This window comes from Salmo trutta, chromosome 10 (genome assembly GCF_901001165.1).
Source record: "Salmo trutta chromosome 10, fSalTru1.1, whole genome shotgun sequence".
Taxonomy (NCBI): domain Eukaryota; kingdom Metazoa; phylum Chordata; class Actinopteri; order Salmoniformes; family Salmonidae; genus Salmo; species Salmo trutta.
The window spans coordinates 42,001,567-42,020,945 of record NC_042966.1 but is presented as its reverse complement, the minus strand read 5'-3'; the positions used below and the strand labels follow the sequence as shown (position 1 = coordinate 42,020,945).

The window sequence follows — 19,379 nt, the reverse complement described above, 5'->3', positions numbered from 1 at the left end:
CACACACACACACACACACACACACACACACACACACACACAAAGACAGACATGTACATGCACACACACACAGCGCTGCTCTGTAATCTATCAGAAATGTGATTATAGCTCTCCATTGAGAGATGGGGGAGGGGGTTGTGGTGTGTTTGGTGTATCATGAGTAGATACAGATGGACCAATATACTTTTTACAGTAACAGCCTGTAACTGCTTGTAACAGCCTGTAACTGCCCGTAACTGCCTGTAACAGCTTGTAACAGCTTGTAACTGCCCGTAACTGCCTGTAGCAGCTTGTAACAGCCTATAACTGCCTGTAACAGCCTGTAACTGCCCGTAACTGCCCATAACTGCCTGTAGCAGCTTGTAACAGCCTATAACTGCCTGTAACAGCTTGTAACAGCTTGTAACTGCCCGTAACTGCCTGTAGCAGCTTGTAACAGCCTATAACTGCCTGTAACTGCCTGTAGCAGCTTGTAACAGCCTATAACTGCCTGTAACTGCCTGTAACTGCCTGTAACAGCCTGTAGCAGCCTGTAACTGCCTGTAACTGCCTGTAACTGCCTGTAACTGCCTGTAACTGCCCGTAACTGCCCGTAACAGCCTGTAACTGCCTGTAGCAGCTTGTAACAGCCTGTAACAGCCTGTAACTGCCTGTAACTGCCTGTAACTGCCTGTAACAGCCTGTAGCAGCCTGTAACTGCCTGTAACTGCCTGTAACTGCCTGTAATTGCCTGTAACTGCCTATAGCAGCCTGTAACTGCCTGTAACAGCCTGTAACTGCCTGTAACTGCCTGTAACTGCCTGTAGCAGCCTGTAACTGCCTGTAACAGCCTGTAACTGCCTGTAACTGCCTGTAGCAGCCTGTAACTGCCTGTAACAGCCTGTAACAGCCTGTAACTGCCTGTAACTGCCTGTAACAGCCTGTAACTGCCTGTAACAGCCTGTAACTGCCTGTAACTGCCTGCAACTGCCTGTAACAGCCTGTAACTGCCTGTAACTGCCTGTAACAGCCTCTAACTGCCTGTAACAGCCTGTAACAGCCTGTAACTGCCTGTAACTGCCTGTAACAGCCTGTAACAGCCTGTAACTGCCTGTAACTGCCTGTAACAGCCTGTAACTGCCTGTAACTGCCTGTAACAGCCTGTAACAGCCTGTAACAGCCCGTAACTGCCTGTAACTGCCTGTAACTGCCTGTAACTGCCTGCAACAGCCGGTAACTGCCTGTAACTGCCCGTAACAGCCCATAACAGCCCCTAACTGCCTGTAACAGCCTGTAACAGCATGTAACTGCCTGTAGCAGCCTTTAACTGCCTGTAACAGCCTGTAACTGCCTGTAACTGCCTGTAACTGCCTGTAGCAGCCTGTAGCTGCCTGTAACTGCCTGTAACAGCCTGTAACTGCCTGTAACTGCCTGTAACTGCCTGTAACAGCCTGTAACTGCCTGTAACAGCCTGTAACAGCCTGTAACTGCCTGTAACAGCCTGTAGAAGCCTGTAACAGCCTGTAACTGCCTGTAACTGCCTGTAACAGCCTGTAACAGCCTGTAACTGCCTGTAGCAGCCTGTAACTGCCTGTAACTGCCTGTAGCAGCCTGTAACTGCCTGTAACAGCCTGTAACAGCCTGTAACTGCCTGTAACTGCCTGTAACAGCCTGTAACTGCCTGTAACAGCCTGTAACTGCCTGTAACTGCCTGCAACTGCCTGTAACAGCCTGTAACTGCCTGTAACTGCCTGTAACAGCCTCTAACTGCCTGTAACAGCCTGTAACAGCCTGTAACTGCCTGTAACTGCCTGTAACAGCCTGTAACAGCCTGTAACTGCCTGTAACTGCCTGTAACAGCCTGTAACTGCCTGTAACTGCCTGTAACAGCCTGTAACAGCCTGTAACAGCCCGTAACTGCCTGTAACTGCCTGTAACTGCCTGTAACTGCCTGCAACAGCCGGTAACTGCCTGTAACTGCCCGTAACAGCCCATAACAGCCCCTAACTGCCTGTAACAGCCTGTAACAGCATGTAACTGCCTGTAGCAGCCTTTAACTGCCTGTAACAGCCTGTAACTGCCTGTAACTGCCTGTAACTGCCTGTAGCAGCCTGTAGCTGCCTGTAACTGCCTGTAACAGCCTGTAACTGCCTGTAACTGCCTGTAACTGCCTGTAACAGCCTGTAACTGCCTGTAACAGCCTGTAACAGCCTGTAACTGCCTGTAACAGCCTGTAGAAGCCTGTAACAGCCTGTAACTGCCTGTAACTGCCTGTAACAGCCTGTAACAGCCTGTAACTGCCTGTAGCAGCCTGTAACTGCCTGTAACTGCCTGTAAATAAAATATCCATATGCAGAACAATTATGTAGTTACAGTTCAGTAACACACACAAGGCAACATGTATGAAGAAGACTATCATTGTATAATACTCTCTGTTGAATAATGGATACCAGTAATGAAATGACTGGACTGTTGCATATACACTATGTCTAGGTTCCTTCTAAATGATGTTCTCTCTGTGTTGAATCAGTCTCTCTGTTCTCCATCTTCTCAGATTCGCTGCTCACCTCATCACAGGAGTTCTGGAGTATAAGGAACGAATTGACACGTGAGTTCTGTGTGTCCAGCTTATAACACTCCTCTCCTCTCCTCTCCTCTCCTCTCCTCTCCTCTCCTCTCCTCTCCTCTCCTCTCCTCTCCTCTCCCCTCTCTCCTCTCCTCTCCTCTCCTCTCCTCTCCCCTCCCCTCCCCTCCCCTCCCCTCTCCTCTCCTCTCCTCTCCTCTCCCCTCCCCTCCCCTCCCCTCCCCTCCCCCTCCCCTCTCCTCTCCTCTCCTCTCCTCTCTTCTCCTCTCCTCTCCTCATCTCTTCCATCAGAGTATTGAAGAAGAAGAATATAAAGATTGTAAAATATTAAAGTCAAAATAAACAGAATATATAATATATAAGACTGGATAAAGTGCCCCTGTAGAACAGCTGAGGTTGTCCCAAGGTGATGTGAGTCTGTGTCTGTGTGTCTCTGGGGCCCTGCCTCCTGACAGGCGGGAGTTGCCAGTGGACTTTTCTCGGGGCCAGCTGGCAGGGACCCCTCTGTGTATGAAGCAATACTACCGTCTCTTCAACACATACCGTCTGCCCGGCCTCAAGAGGGACACCCTCATCATCCACGAGACTGGGTCTACCGAGCAGGAGCACATCATCGTTGCATGCAAGAACCAGGTCAGAGAGAGACTAAGGTCCCTTATCAAACTGCACCCTATTCCTAGCCCTATGGGCCCTGGTCAAAAGTAGTGCACTATTTAGAAATAGGATTGGATTTTTTATTTTTTTTAATGTATTGCTCCCAAAGGGAAATTTGTCGTAGACATTGAAAAAAGGTGATGGTATTTCCGCGTCGAATATCACAGATTAAAACATACATCTGATTAAAATGTATTTCTAAGGAAGCAACAACGACAAAAAAGACGATTAAGATACTTGTGCTTCATCATAAGAGCTCAAAATAGATTACTGGCATTACAAAATCTATAAAGCCTTTTCTCCAAGGAGCAATTCAATGTATCACTCAGTCAGACACGTTGGGTCAATAGGCTGTTAAAAAACTAAAACCTACCAATGCAAACACATCAGTCATTAGACCCCAATAGGCTGCTGACTAATGAAGGCAAAGTAAGAGACGCAGAGGTTAACGCCTGCTTGAACCTGTGTGTGTCCCAAATGCCACCCTATTCCCTATGTAGTGCACTACTTTTAACAAGAGCCCTGGTCAAATGTAGTGCACTACATAGGGAATATAGGATGTCCTTTGGCGCACGAAAAACACGAATCCTACGCCGCGATCAATTGTCCTTGTGACTCAAGGAGGCTCTCAGACAAATTCAATCAGCAGTAATTTAGTTAGTGGTCTGTTTCTCCACATGGATGGCTCCTTAATATGTGTCCCTGATTGATAGTTCCTGGAACCATCTCTAGGTACGAAGGAGTCTCCCCTCCTCCCGTCTACCCTTTTAGCCTTTGTGAGATATTTCGTAACCCGTTCGTGTGACGGGAAGTGAGATTCATTGTAAAAGAGAACTCCATACTGGGACACAGTGTTAACCGTCAACTGGTTGTTTGTTTATGATTCCGTATATTGTCTGATGTTTATGTCAACGTTTCAACCGTTTTCTGTCTATTGACCTTTGAACTTTACCACATATGATCCGGCCTTGGGGAGGATCATCAGGAAGTGGAAGTTATCTACAACACTGACTCCTGGGAATCCTAAACCTCAACAGAGACTAAACAACACCAACGAATAAAGTTATACTTCAACACCAATATCTCTTGTCTTGTCAATGTGGACACACAATGTTTTGGAATGTCACTAGCTGTTGTATTTGAGATGACCACATGCCTTGTCAATGTGGACAATGTTTGTAGCTGTACAGTACAGTAGTGATAACTGAGATCACTGTAAGTGTAATTGCATCCATAGAGATATTATTATATTATATTAATTTCTGTGATTTTTTAATTTTATTTTTTAAATGGCACCCTGTTCCCTAATTTTTATTTTATTTTTTACTTGTCCTCTTCTCAGTTCTTTGTGTTGGATCTAGTGGTAAAGGAGAAAAAACTGAAAGAAATGGACATCTTAACCCAGCTGGAGAAGATAGTGAAGATGGCGGAGAACTCAGAGGAGAGACAGCCTCCGTTTGGTCTGCTGACGTCTGATGGAAGAACAGAATGGGCCCAGGCTAGAGACGTTCTCATTAAAGGTTTCACTTCAACCGTCTTATTGTCTGCATTAATATCATAACTATAATAATAAGACTAATATCAAATAATCATTTAATCATAGTAATAATTTGAAATAGACCATGGCAAGACTATGAAAACAAATATTTTTGCATAAACTGACCTAGTCTGTCTGTCTGCCTGTCTGTCTGCATGCCTGTCCCCCCCTCCCTCCCCCCTCCCTCCCCCCTCCCTCCCCTAGATTCAGTTAACAGAGAGTCGTTGGCTGTGATCCAGAAGTGTCTGTGTGTGGTGTGTCTAGACGACCCCAGTGGGATGGAGGTTGGGGACACCAGTCGAGCACTGCTGATGCTCCATGGAGGAGGCCATGAGAAGATGGGAGCGAACCGCTGGTATGACAAGCCAATGCAGGTAGGACGATGCCAACCCTGGACCCTTTATACATCAAGTGTCTCGGTGTAAGAGCGCTGATCTAGGATCAGTTTAGCATTTTAGATAATAAAGAATAAGATGATTTGGACAAAGTGGAGGGGGCTGATCCTAAATCAGCACAGTACAGGTCCTGAGCCCATGGAATGGAATAGAAATGTTTGTTTCAGTTTGTTGTAGGGGAGGATGGAGTCTGCGGAACGGTGTGCGAGCACTCACCCTTCGAAGGAATAGTTCTGGTGGCGTGTACTGAATACTTGATGAAATTCATGTAAGCAAACTAGCCAAACTAATTTACATGTATGTGTCCATATGGGCAGTGTTAAATCTGATTAGGTGGAGTTGACGACTGGTGACCCCCAAGGTTTTATTCTAGGTTCTGGTGTCCCCCAAGGTTCTATTCAAGATCCTGTGCTTTTACATTTGAAAGTTCACATTTACTCACCAAACACGCAAAGTACTTTATTACAATATAGTTAACGGCCAGTTTATTGCATTAAATCTTAAATCAGATATTTAACATTTTACGCATGAGACACATGAAGTAGTTAATGTTTTGCAGTGGAGTTCACATTCACAGCTAATATATTATTAGAGGTCAGTAATAAAACAGCTAATATATTATTAGAGGTCAGTAATAAAGCAATATGATGTTGATGAATAATAAATTATAATAATAATAAAACACTAATCTAAGGAAGTCAAGTGATCGTGCTCTCTCCACAGGACAGGAAGTCCCTCCAAGATGGGGAGGGCCACCAGCGTGTCGGAGCTTCCTACTCCTCGCAGACTGCTCTGGAAGACCACGCCCCACATCCAGGGCCTCCTGAAGGCCTCTGCTGAGAGACTGCAGAGGCAAGACACACACACATGTGCATGCATGATTGCACACACACACACACACACACAGACACACGCTCGGAAACACACACAAACTGTTTTTAAATTATTATTTTTTTACCGTTTTAATTAAAGACAATCACAGTAAGTTAGTTAAATTGTTACCCAGAAATGATTTGACACGGAGATAAAAAACAGAGGCATTAGGAACTTTGACATATATTCATATTTCCTTCTCCTCAGGTTGGTTAGAGATCTTGACATGGATGTACACAAGTTTGAGGTCTATGGAAAAGAATTCATCAAGAAACAGAAGATGAGTCCAGATGCGTACATACAAGTGGCTCTACAACTGGCATTTTACAGGTGTAGTACACCTTTGAGAACGTTATCTAAAAGGACATGTGTGTCACGGTTGTCTTAGGAAGGAGCGGACCAAAGTGCAGCGTGTGTCGTTCCACATTTTATTTTCACTGTGAAACTAAGCAATACGTACACATAACTAAAGAACAAAAACAACAAATCGTGACGCAGAGGTGAAACATACACTAACTCAAAATCAATCTCCCACAAACCCAGGTGGAAAAAACACCTACTTAAGTATGATCTCCAATTAGAGACAACGATGACCAGCTGGCTCTAATTGGAGATCATCCCAAACAAAAACCCAACATAGAAATACAAAACTAGAACATAACAACATAGAAAAACTAAACTAGAACCCCCCCTGTCACGCCCTGACCTACTCTACCATAGAAAATAACAGCTTACTATGGTCAGGACGTGACAATGTGGTTGGTTGTTTTAACCTGTTTCAGAACACTTTTCATTTCATTACATTCTTTACTACTTATTGACAGTCATTTTAATATAACAAAAAAAACTAAGAAAGAAACTATTTTCCGTTGTTCACACATAAAGTGATTTATGCCTCCATTGATATACAGTAACGATATTTATTTTGCTTTGTGATTTCTCAGATGCAATGGACGGCTGGTGTCCACTTATGAGAGTGCTTCTATCCGTCGTTTCCACGAGGGCCGGGTGGACAACATCCGCTCTGCGACCCCCGAGGCTCTGGCCTTCGTGAAGGCCATGACGGACCAGAAGACATCTAACTCTGTGAGTCATTTCTTACTTAGCTCCCCATTATGGGCTTCTCCCATAATGCTGTTCATCACGTCCTCTTCTCCCATAATGCTGTTCATCATGTCTTCTCCCATAATGCTGTTCATCACGTCCTCTTCTCCCATAATGCTGTTCATCATGTCTTCTCCCATAATGCTGTTCATCATGTCCTCTTCTCCCATAATGCTGTTCATCATGTCCTCTTCTCCCATAATGCTGTTCATCATGTCCTCTTCTCCCATAATGCTGTTCATCATGTCTTCTCCCATAATGCTGTTCATCATGTCTTCTCCCATAATGCTGTTCATCATGTCTTCTCCCATAATGCTGTTCATCATGTCTTCTCCCATAATGCTGTTCATCGCATCCTCTTCTCCCATAATGCTGTTCATCATGTCCTCTTCTCCCATAATGCTGTTCATCATGTCTTCTCCCATAATGCTGTTCATCATGTCTTCTCCCATAATGCTGTTCATCGCATCCTCTTCTCCCATAATGCTGTTCATCATGACTTCTCCCATAATGCTGTTCATCATGTCTTCTCCCATAATGCTGTTCATCATGTCTTCTCCCATAATGCTGTTCATCGTGTCCTCTTCTCCCATAATGCTGTTCATCATGTCTTCTCCCATAATGCTGTTCATCATGTCCTCTTCTCCTATAATGCTGTTCATCATGTCTTCTCCCATAATGCTGTTCATCATGTCTTCTCCCATAATGCTGTTCATCATGTCCTCTTCTCCCATAATGCTGTTCATCATGTCCTCTTCTCCCATAATGCTGTTCATCGCATCCTCTTCTCCCATAATGCTGTTCATCATGTCTTCTCCCATAATGCTGTTCATCATGTCTTCTCCCATAATGCTGTTCATCATGTCCTCTTCTCCCATAATGCTGTTCATCATGTCTTCTACCATAATGCTGTTCATCATGTCTTCTCCCATAATGCTGTTCATCATGTTCTCTTCTCCCATAATGCTGTTCATCATGTCTTCTCCCATAATGCTGTTCATCACGTCCTCTTCTCCCATAATGCTGTTCATCATGTCTTCTCCCATAATGCTGTTCATCATGTCCTCTTCTCCCATAATGCTGTTCATCATGTCCTCTTCTCCCATAATGCTGTTCATCATGTCTTCTCCCATAATGCTGTTCATCATGTCTTCTCCCATAATGCTGTTCATCGTGTCCTCTTCTCCCATAATGCTGTTCATCATGTCTTCTCCCATAATGCTGTTCATCATGTCCTCTTCTCCCATAATGCTGTTCATCATGTCCTCTTCTCCCATAATGCTGTTCATCATTACTTCTCCCATAATGCTGTTCATCATGTCTTCTCCCATAATGCTGTTCATCATGTCTTCTCCCATAATGCTGTTCATCATGACTTCTCCCATAATGCTGTTCATCATGTCTTCTCCCATAATGCTGTTCTTCATGTCCATGTAGTTTTTTTTTTATATTGCTTTTGTGCAATTTTCACAAGTATGTGGTACATTTTCACAACTCTTAGTAGAAAACTCAAAACAGGTAATTGAAAAGGCGGTTGTTTCAAAACTCTAAGCACATTTCCAGTGAACTATATACAACAAACACAATCCTAGTCCCTTTTTCACCAAACGTAATCAGTGTTTCATCTAGAAAGACATATTTCACATTGCAATACACGTTCATATAAAGTAAGTGCTTTTCACAATGCTCACATTACTTTTTGATACGATTTTCTTCTTTGTTGTTAATAAAATACATTTTACTATTACTTAATCCGACTGCTCTTGATTGATGATCACTTAACCGTTTGGTAAAACCTAGAAGATGTAAAATGTAAAGTGGTTTGTCTACTACAGATTTTGAGGAATACATGAAAATGTATGTCTGTAAAGTAGAAACATACAAAGTACTCAAATGTACTACTATAATGATAACTATTAGGATTTTATTTCACATTAAATAAAAAAATAAAAAAATCTGATATTGACGAGATCAGAGATATACTGTATGTAACAAATCAAATCCAAGTTGGTCGCCTACGCGGATTAGGAGATGTTACAGCAGCTGCAGCGAAATGCTTATGTTTCTAGATCCAACAGCGCAGTAATATCTATCAATACAAAAGCAATACACACATAATCCAGAAAGTCAAAAACAATAATAAATATATCCCCTATACAGTAAACATGTATCCTAAAGGAAGATACTGTGGTATTTTTCTAATACCGTAATATATGCCATTTACGTAGCAGAGACACTTTTATCCGAAGTGGCAACAGTCCACTCATTTTTGGTATGTGAATCCAGTGGGAATTGAACCCACAACTCTGGTGTTGCTAGTGCCATGCTCTTATGAACTGAGCCACGAACAGGACCACTACAATACACGATTACAATACAATACTGTAAAATACAATACACGATTACAATACAATACTGTTAAATACAATACATAAGTACAATACTGTAAAATACAATACAATACTGTAAAATACAATACACGATTACAATACTGTAAAATACAATACATAAGTACAATACAATACTGTAAAATACAATACACGATTACAATACAATACTGAAAAATACAATACACGATTACAATACAGATTGGAAGGTGTATGATTGTCATCCCCATGAGCGTACTACCTTCCTTCAGGCTTGGATTCGCCATGCCAAGAGGTTTTTCCCCCAGGTGCAGGAAACAATGAGGATATTTACATGCGATTTCTATGACAACCTATGGCTAAATGCTCAAGACAGGCTTGATGCAAACAAACTAGTGCCTGCTGAAACATTTGATTACATTGTGAAAAGTGTCTTCAATGATCACACATGGGACAGAAACGACATTCAGTCCATTTTAATGGGTAGTTCAAGTGTATAGACTGATGTGAAAACAGTGTATTGTACTGTAATTTACAGTACTGTAACGTACTACATTTAAAAGGTAAATTTTTGAAACATGTTTCTTACATTTCCATTGGATTTAACTGGTTGATAAATGAGCTACATAGAGAAGATATGTATCTGTCATCAGCGTCGTAAGGATTGGACCAAGGCGCAGCGGGTAAAGTGCTCATACTTAATTTATTCGATGAAAACACTTAAACAAAATAAACAAACGACGAAACAGTCCCATAAGGTGCACAGACTATACAGGAAATAACCACCCACCAAACACAAGTGAAACAAACCTCAACTAAATATGGCCTCCAATTAGAGACAACGAGAACCAGCTGTCTCTAATTGGAGGTCCTACCAAAAACCCAACATAGAAATAGAAAACTAGATTTAAACATAGAAATAGAAAACATAGAACCTAAACCAAAAAAACACCAAAACACACAAAACAAACACCCCCTGCCACGCCCTGACCAAACTACAATGACAAATAACCCCTTTTACTGGTCAGGACGTGACAGTGTCATTGGGTATTAAAACCAACGTACTCATTGTATTTCACAGTAAACTTAGATTTTGGATCAATGGTTGTTTGTAGACATTTTTCACCACACAAAATGAATGCACAATGAAAGGGTTTGAATGTAAGACTGGCTGCGTTCAGAAAATTCACCACACCCCTTCAAGTTAGTGAATTTGACTATTTCAGCCACACCCGTTCCTGACAGGCGTATAAAAATCAAGCACACAGCCATGCAATCTCCATAGACAAACATTGACAGTTGAATGGCCCATACTGAAGAGCTCAGTGACTTTCAACGCAGCACCGTCATAGGATGCCACCTTTCTAACAAGTCAGTTCGTCAAATTTCTTCCATGCTAGAGCTGCCCTGGTCAACTGTAAGTGCTGTTATTGTGAAGTGAAAACGTCTAGGAGCAACAACGGGCCCAGCCTTGAAGTGGGAGGCCACACAAGCTCACCAACGCCGAGTGCTGAAGCGCACAGCGTTTAAATCGTCTATCCTCGGTTGCATCACTCACTACTGAGTTCCAAACTGCCTCTGGAAGCAACGTCAGCAGAACTGTTTGTCGGGAGCTTCATGAAATGGGTTTCCACGGCCGAGCAGCCGCACACAAGCATAAAATCACCATCCGCAATGCCAAGCCTCGGCTGGGATGGTGGAAAGCTCTCCGTCATTGGACTCTGGAGCAGTGGAAACGTGTTCTCTGGAGTGATGAATCACACCTCACCATCTGGCAGTCCGACAGACGAATCTGGGCTTGGCGGATAACAGGAGAATGATACCTGCCCGAATTCAAAGTGCCAACTGTAAAGTTTGGTAGAGGAGGAATAATGGTCTGGGGGTGTTTTTCATGGTTTGGGCCCCTTAGTTCCAGTGAAGGGAAATCTTAACGCTACAGCATACAATGACATTCTAGACAATTCTGTGCTGCCAACTGTTTGGCAACAGTTTGGGGAAGGCCCTTTCCTGTTTCATCATGATAATGCCCCCCTGCACAAAGCGAGGGCCATACAGAAATGGTTTGTCGATATCAGTGTGGAAGAACTTAACAGGCCTGCACAGAGCCCTGATCTCAACTCCCCCGAACACTGTTGGGATAAATTGGAACACCGACTGCGAGCCAGGCCTAATCGCCCAACATCAGTGCCCAACCTCAGTAATGCTCTTGTGGCTAAATGGAAGCCCCGCAGCAATGTTCCTACATCTAGTGGAAAGTCTTCCCAGAAGAGTGGAGGCTGTTATAGCAGCAAAGGGGGACCAACTCCATGTTAATGTCCATGGTTTTAGAATGAGATGTTTGATTTAGCAGGTGTCCACATACTTTTGGTCATGCAGTGCACTTGTGAAAACAGTACCAAAGCAATAAAATAAAAAACTGTAAGAGTTGAGTATCCTTCATTCCAGCCATAAACACGCAAGCACACACACACACAAACATACACACGAGCAGAGCCGGCTCTAGCTTTTTGGGGGCCCTAAGTGAGATTTGGTTGGGCCCCCCCACCCCACCACCACCAAGGGGCACTTTTTTTTTGTGTCCACCAGCTTGACGGTGGAGAGAAAAATGTACATTTTAAAGTACATTTCCTACAAATCTACACATTTTGCCTTGTGTATTCTATTATTCGAACTCTCAACAGTTGATCACACACACACACACACACACACACACACACACACACACACACACACACACACACACACACACACACACACACAACAACAAAGCAGCTGATCTCTCTACAGATTTACAGCACTTGCAATCTATCATATGACTCATTACAGGTAATATATGTTACTTTGTCTCTCTTTAGACAATGTTCAATGTGGAAGAATTATATTTAGCTTTTGAGACTAAATGCAATTATTTATTATGCTTTTGTTTGTATTAAATTTTACAGGACTCAGAAAAGATGAAACGATTGTGGGATGCGATTAATGCCCAGACAAATTCCACAATTGCAGTAAGTACGAGTGTTTGACTAAAACTGTTCACTGTATAAGTGTATTTGATAAATGTTCTATTCATGAGAATTCTCTAACTTAAGTAGATTTAAATATTATTCAAGTTCTAAGGGTTCTTGATGTTTGTTTTTTTTGTTTTTTTTTGACAGGCTATTACAGGGATGGGAATAGACAATCACCTTCTAGGACTCAGAGAGATCTCACAGGAGATCCATATGGAGGTGCCAGAGATCTTTACAGATGAAACCTATGTGGCCAGTAACCAGTTCATTCTCTCCACCAGTCAGGTATACCATCTAGTCGTCTCTTTGCTATGTGTCTATTGCTATTGTAGCCATAATAATAATATGTATCATTTAGCAGACGTTTTTTTATCCAAAGTCATGCTGCATACATATAATCTGAGTAATTGACAAGCAGATTCAACCAATTGTGTTATATCTGTTTATTACATAAATACAATATTTATGAAGTAATCATTAACGGTTTATAAACTACTTATAAATCCCTTGTTAAAGTACACCTGTGTATATCTTAAGTAGGTGATGTATTAACCTGTTGAGGATCTTATCCCGATCTTATCCCGGTATTGGGATTCATTGTCATGTGACCATGGCGGGGAATTCAAAACTGCAAGAGTAATCATTTCAAAAAATCAAATAATCAACTATTTTCCTCCATTTGAAAGATATATCTCCTAAATCTAACCACGCTGTCCGATTTTCAGAGGCATTACGGAGAATGCATAAAGTTAGGTTATGTGAGGAGAGTACATTGACAATAGCTGCGTGTAATGTTTAGCCAATTCAAAGAAGGGCATCAACAGACAGAAAACTAGCTAGAATTATGCACTTACCTTTGACAATCTGCATCAGATGACACTCATAGGACATTATGTTATACAATAAATGCATTTTTAGTTCCATCAAGTTCATATTTATATCCAAAAACAGCATTTACAGTCGCGGTGAAATTCAGAATTTTTTTCGGCTCGAATGCACCCAGTGAATCCAGCATTACAAATCACGGAATTACTATTCGAAAACATTGGTAAATTATAATATTGTCATTCAAAGAATAATATATTATCATCTCGTAATTGCTACCGAAGGGCCAGATCTCAAAATAACTTTACTGGGAAATCACATTTTGTATAAACTGGGTACTATGCTAACAACAATAAGCTATATGCTAAGCTAAGCTAAGCTATACCGTTAGCATTAGCATCATCTAATATCGATAATAACATTCTAAATATCCCCTTACCTTTGATTATCTCCATCAAAAGGCGCTGCCAGAGATCCCAGGTCCAGAACAAATGTGGTTTCTTTTGACAAAGTTCATAATTTATGTCCAAATAGTTAGCGTTCAGTAGGCTCCCACAAAATGAGGTGGGCAGTGTAAAGTCACGTCGAAAAACTAAAGAAAACCTAGTAAATAATCTATTTACGTTTGTTTAAACATGTCAAACGTTGTTTAGCACTAATCTTTTGTTCCATTTTTAACGTGAAACATCAGTAAACATCAGTAATATTTTCACACAACCTATCAAGTGTCTAGAATAAACGATAATGACAAAGGCACTCTTCTCAGATTCATGCGCAGGCGCAAAAAATGAAGTGATGACGTGTCAACTTGTAAGCTTTCTAATTCGGTGTGTATTTATCACAGATGCTTCAAACAACTTTCTAAAGATCGTTGACATCTAGTGGAAGCCGTAGGAGTTGCGAACTGAATCCTTTCTCACTGTGGTATCTTTAAAACAATGACACTAAATAGTACAGTCACAAAATTCTCATTTTTTTAAATCTATTTTTCACAGGTTTTTGCCTGCAATATGAGTTTTGTTATACTTACAGACACCATTCAAACTGTTTTAGAAAATTCAGAGTGTTTTCTATCCGAATGTGTTAATAATATGCATATCCTAGCTTCTGAGTTGGTGTAGGAGGCAGTTAAAAATTGCCACATATTTTTTTCAAAATTCTCAATACTGCCCCCGTGGCCCGTAGAGGTTAACTGGTATACCTTTCCTCAGGTCCCCACCACAGTGGAAATGTTCTGTTGTTATGGCCCGGTTGTCCCTAACGGTTACGGGTGCTGTTACAACCCGCAGGCAGATCACCTCCTCTTCAGCATGACCAGCTTCCACGGCAGCACCGAGACAAGCTCGGCCGTTTTTATCAAGGCTTTGGACGAGGGCCTCGTAGAGATGAGGGATCTGTGCAGGAAGAGAAATAAGCCTCAGAGCAACACTGCTGCTGCCTCGAAGGCGGTTGAGAAAAGCCAAGGAGCTGGCAGCAAGCCTCTGAGCACACCTCAGAAAACAGGGAAATAAGTAATACTGAGGTATCATTACGGTGTCCATATTAGGACAGCCTCAGTAGTTACACTCAACTTCCCACAGATTACGGTGTCCATATTAGGAAAGCCTCTGACACGTGTCCAGGTATGTCGTGAAAGTAGTGTTAGCTAGTTGTCCCTGTGTGTATATTTCGGTGTTTGTGCGATGAAGTTGATGTTTTTACGACTTTATCTCTCGAGTCAATATGAACATCCTTTAACTATGTAACAATGTACATACAACTAATAAGGAAGGAAAACATATAGATGTAGAAAATATAATGTAGATGCTCTCATTCACCATTGATACTCTGTGGGAGTCTAGATAGAGCATAGCTAACTGGTCTGGTAGTAGGAAACTAAAGCCATGCCTGCTATATCAGCGCTGTAGTGACGGACAGTTCCTCTTCACCCAGAGAATGAATGAACTTACTCCTAAATGATCTCGGCGTATGTAGTCTCAACGTACTGTTTACTCAGCTTTGTCGAAACAACTCCTAAATATATATATATATATATCGGAATATATCGTTATCAATATATTCACATTTATCGTGCAAACATTGATCACATTGTAACTAATGGGATTCAAGTCCGGACGACATCCTAACCCCTAGAGAAAGAGCAAACGTAGGAACTGGGTTTAAAGGTCATCACTATAATGATGCTGCTAAATAGGGATATCTATTTAGTAAAGGCTAAAGCAGGTCTCTCCAACCCTGTTCCTGGAGAGATACCCGTCCTGTAGGTTTTAACCAACCCTGTTCCTGGAGAGAAACCTTCCTGTAGGTTTTAACCAACCCTGTTCCTGGAGAGATACCCTCCTGTAGGTTTACACTCCAACCCTATTCCTGGAGAGATACCCTCCTGTAGGTTTACACTCCAACCCTGTTCCTGGAGAGATACCCTCCTGTAGGTTTTAACTCCAACCCTGTTCCTGGAGAGATACCCTCCTGTAGGTTTTAACTCCAACCCTAATCTAGTCACCTGATTCTAATAATTAGCTGGTTGATAAACTGAACCAGGTTAGTTACAACTGGGGTTGGAGTGCCCTGATGTAAACCTACAGGAGGGTATCTCTCCAGGAACAGGGTTGGAGTTAAAACCTACAGGAGGGTATCTATCCAGGAACAGGGTTGGAGTGTAAACCTACAAGGGGGTACCTCTCTAGGAAAAGGGTTGGAGACCTCTGGTCTAAAGGATGACAGGCACTTTAATGTAGGTTTGCAAATTACGGCTGGCAATCTGTTCAGAGGTGCTAAGTACTCTCGGCCGGCAAACGCTACTGGTTTGTCCGTGCCTTTAAACTTGAGACGGATATGTTTACCGTACAGTATTTCTAGAGGTATTTCCACAGATATAGCTAGTATAGATTCTGTGCAATATTCAGTACCGCTTCATACTGTCTCATACTGTCTCATACTGTTTCATACTGTCTTATACTGCTTCATACTGCTTCATACTGCTTCATACTGTCTCATACTGCTTCATACTGTTTAATACGGCTTCATACTGCTTCATACTGTCTCATACTGCTTCATACTGTCTCATACTGTTTCATACTGTCTTATACTGCTTCATACTGCTTCATACTGCTTCATACTGTCTCATACTGCTTCATACTGTTTAATACGTCTTCATACTGCTTCATACTGACTCATACTGCTTCATACTGTCTCATACTGTTTCATACCGCTTCATACTGCTTCATATTGTCCCATACTGCTTCATACTGTCTGATACTGTTTCATACTGTTTCATACTGTCTCATACTGTTTCATACTGATTCATACTGTCTCATACTGCTTCATACTGTCTCATACTGTTTCATACTGTCTCATACTGCTTCATACTGTCTCATACTGCTTCATACTGTCTCATACTGCTTCATACTGTCTAATACTGTTTCATACTGTGTCATACTGTCTCATACTGCTTCATACTGTCTCATACTGTCTTATATTGTCTAATACTGTCTCATACTGCTTCATACTGTCTCATACTGTCTTATACTGCTTCATACTGTCTCATACTGTCTCATACTGCTTCATACTGTCTCATACTGTCTCATACTGCTTCGTACTGTGTCATACTGTCTTATACTGCTTCATACTGTCTCATACTGTCTCATACTGCTTCATACTGTCTCATACTGTCTCATACTGCTTCATACTGTCTCATACTGTCTCATACTGCTTCATACTGTCTCATACTGTTTCATACTGATTCATACTGTCTCATACTGCTTCATACTGTCTCATACTGTTTCATACTGTCTCATACTGCTTCATACTGTCTCATACTGCTTCATACTGTCTCATACTGCTTCATACTGTCTAATACTGTTTCATACTGTGTCATACTGTCTCATACTGCTTCATACTGTCTCATACTGTCTTATATTGTCTAATACTGTCTCATACTGCTTCATACTGTCTCATACTGTCTCATACTGCTTCATACTGTCTCATACTGTCTCATACTGCTTCATACTGTCTCATACTGTCTCATACTGCTTCGTACTGTGTCATACTGTCTTATACTGCTTCATACTGTCTCATACTGTCTCATACTGCTTCATACTGTCTCATACTGTCTCATACTGCTTCATACTGTCTCATACTGTCTCATACTGCTTCATACTGTCTCATACTGTCTCATACTGCTTCATACTGTCTCATACTGTCCTATACTGCTTCATACTGTCTCATACTGTCTTATACTGTCTAATACTGTTTCATCTCTGAAGGTAAATTGTCAATTGGATGTGGAGATTCTGTGGAAGAAGTTGTTCTTAACAGTTTGTGTGAATTATAATGAATTGGAATGTATTAGTGGTGTTGATATGGTGCTTGTTGGGGTTCTTATTTTGTCTGCTTCCCAAATGGCACCCTATTCCCTTTATAGTGCACTTCTTTTGACATGGGTCCATAGGGCTCTGGTCTAAAGTAGTGCACTATATAGGGAATAGGGTGCCATAGGGCTCTGGTCTAAAGTAGTGCACTATATAGGGAATAGGGTGCCATAGGGCTCTGGTCTAAAGTAGTGCACTATATAGGGAATAGGGTGCCATAGGGCTCTGGTCTAAAGTAGTGCACTATATAGGGAATAGGGTGCCATAGGGCTCTGGTCTAAAGTAGTGCACTATATAGGGAATAGGGTGCCATTTGGGATGCAGTCTTTCTTTCCTCTCAGCCAAATGTGTGGTTCCACTCATTTCATAGGAACTACAGTAAATCTGTAGCCATTCATGTTAATTATTTACGATTTTTTTTAAAAGCCTATTTATTTTTGTAGCTAAATACATACATTTATTTTAATCAGAAAATCTACATGATGTCTACACTTTAATTGTATTGTATAAGATATATTTGTAAGAAAATATTGTAACCTTAAATTGTATTGTATGAGATATATTTCTGAGAATATATTGTAACCTTGTGCTGTGTAGAGAATACTGCTATAAAGATTATTTATGTCCTGAAATAAAATTGAGTCCAAAATATCACGTGTGGCTATCTTCTCCTTGGAATAACACACTAAAATTCCTAGGTCTATCCTCAGCTGTGAATGGGGGTGCAAGAGAGCGTGGGGCCAGTACCCCAAAGGTTGCTGGGTCGAATCCCAGAGCCGACTAGGTCAATGTGCCATTGAGCAAGGCAGTTAACCATAATTGCGCCTGTAAGACGTTATGAATAAACATTTTCTGCTAAAATGACTAAAATGTAAATAATGCTACATTAACATAAAAGTACTACACTATATAGGGTGCTATTTGGAATACAATCAGTTAAATATACAGTATCTGAAGGTCTAGGTAGAGTATACTGTAAGAAGTCTCTCTAATGAATGTCTAGGTGTCAAGTATTCCACTAATTGGACCTATAACAACCAGCCTGTTTTGTCAATCAGTGTGTATTATACAGCCAAATATCCAACCCCATAGAAAAAACAAGAACTAGAATGAATGGGTACACTCAAAATGGCCGCCGGTTTCACCCATCACAGAACATTGACATTTCATTCTACTAATTCTAATTCTATGTCTAACTCACTCTATAAAGCAGATGGCTTGGTTCCACTGGCATCTGATTGGGTCTTCAGGGAGACAGCTGAATTGTATTCTCCATTGGTTAAACCACTGAACCAAGGCAGCCAAGTCCCCCACATAACCACACAGTGTTTAGTCAGGCTTCAACAACCTAGCTGGGCCAATTAGGTTTCTCATTATTTTATGTGAGCGAGATACACACACTGTGAAACTTTACTTCACATTAGTAAAACAGACAGGTTGACAAGGACTCATAGAAGCTAATTTGGTATGCTCTAGTACTGGAGACTAGGACTCATAGAAGCTAATTTGGTATGCTCTAGTACTGGAGACTAGGACTCATAGAAGCTAATTTGGTATGCTCTAGAACTGGAGACTAGGACTCATAGAAGCTAATTTGGTATGCTCTAGTACTGGAGACTAGGACTCATAGTAGCTAATTTGGTATGCTCTAGTACTGGAGACTAGGACTCATAGAAGCTAATTT

At 41.5% G+C, this 19,379-nt stretch overlaps 1 protein-coding gene across 2 annotated transcripts in view; it reads left to right on the top strand.

The window, feature by feature from the left end:
* Nucleotides 1–15,596, top strand: part of LOC115201731 (choline O-acetyltransferase-like) — a 31,504-nt gene extending 15,908 nt beyond the window's left edge. For both annotated transcript variants that reach the window (XM_029765586.1, XM_029765585.1), the window contains exons 5-15: nucleotides 2,534–2,587; nucleotides 3,019–3,196; nucleotides 4,560–4,737; nucleotides 4,959–5,128; nucleotides 5,317–5,417; nucleotides 5,873–6,001; nucleotides 6,230–6,352; nucleotides 6,967–7,108; nucleotides 12,435–12,497; nucleotides 12,648–12,785; nucleotides 14,537–15,596. In XM_029765586.1, coding sequence (XP_029621446.1) covers nucleotides 2,534–2,587; nucleotides 3,019–3,196; nucleotides 4,560–4,737; nucleotides 4,959–5,128; nucleotides 5,317–5,417; nucleotides 5,873–6,001; nucleotides 6,230–6,352; nucleotides 6,967–7,108; nucleotides 12,435–12,497; nucleotides 12,648–12,785; nucleotides 14,537–14,836 — 1,576 coding nt within the window. In that variant the 3' untranslated portion in view covers nucleotides 14,837–15,596. The remainder of the gene's footprint in view (nucleotides 1–2,533; nucleotides 2,588–3,018; nucleotides 3,197–4,559; nucleotides 4,738–4,958; nucleotides 5,129–5,316; nucleotides 5,418–5,872; nucleotides 6,002–6,229; nucleotides 6,353–6,966; nucleotides 7,109–12,434; nucleotides 12,498–12,647; nucleotides 12,786–14,536) is intronic.
* Nucleotides 15,597–19,379: the final 3,783 nt, after the last annotated feature.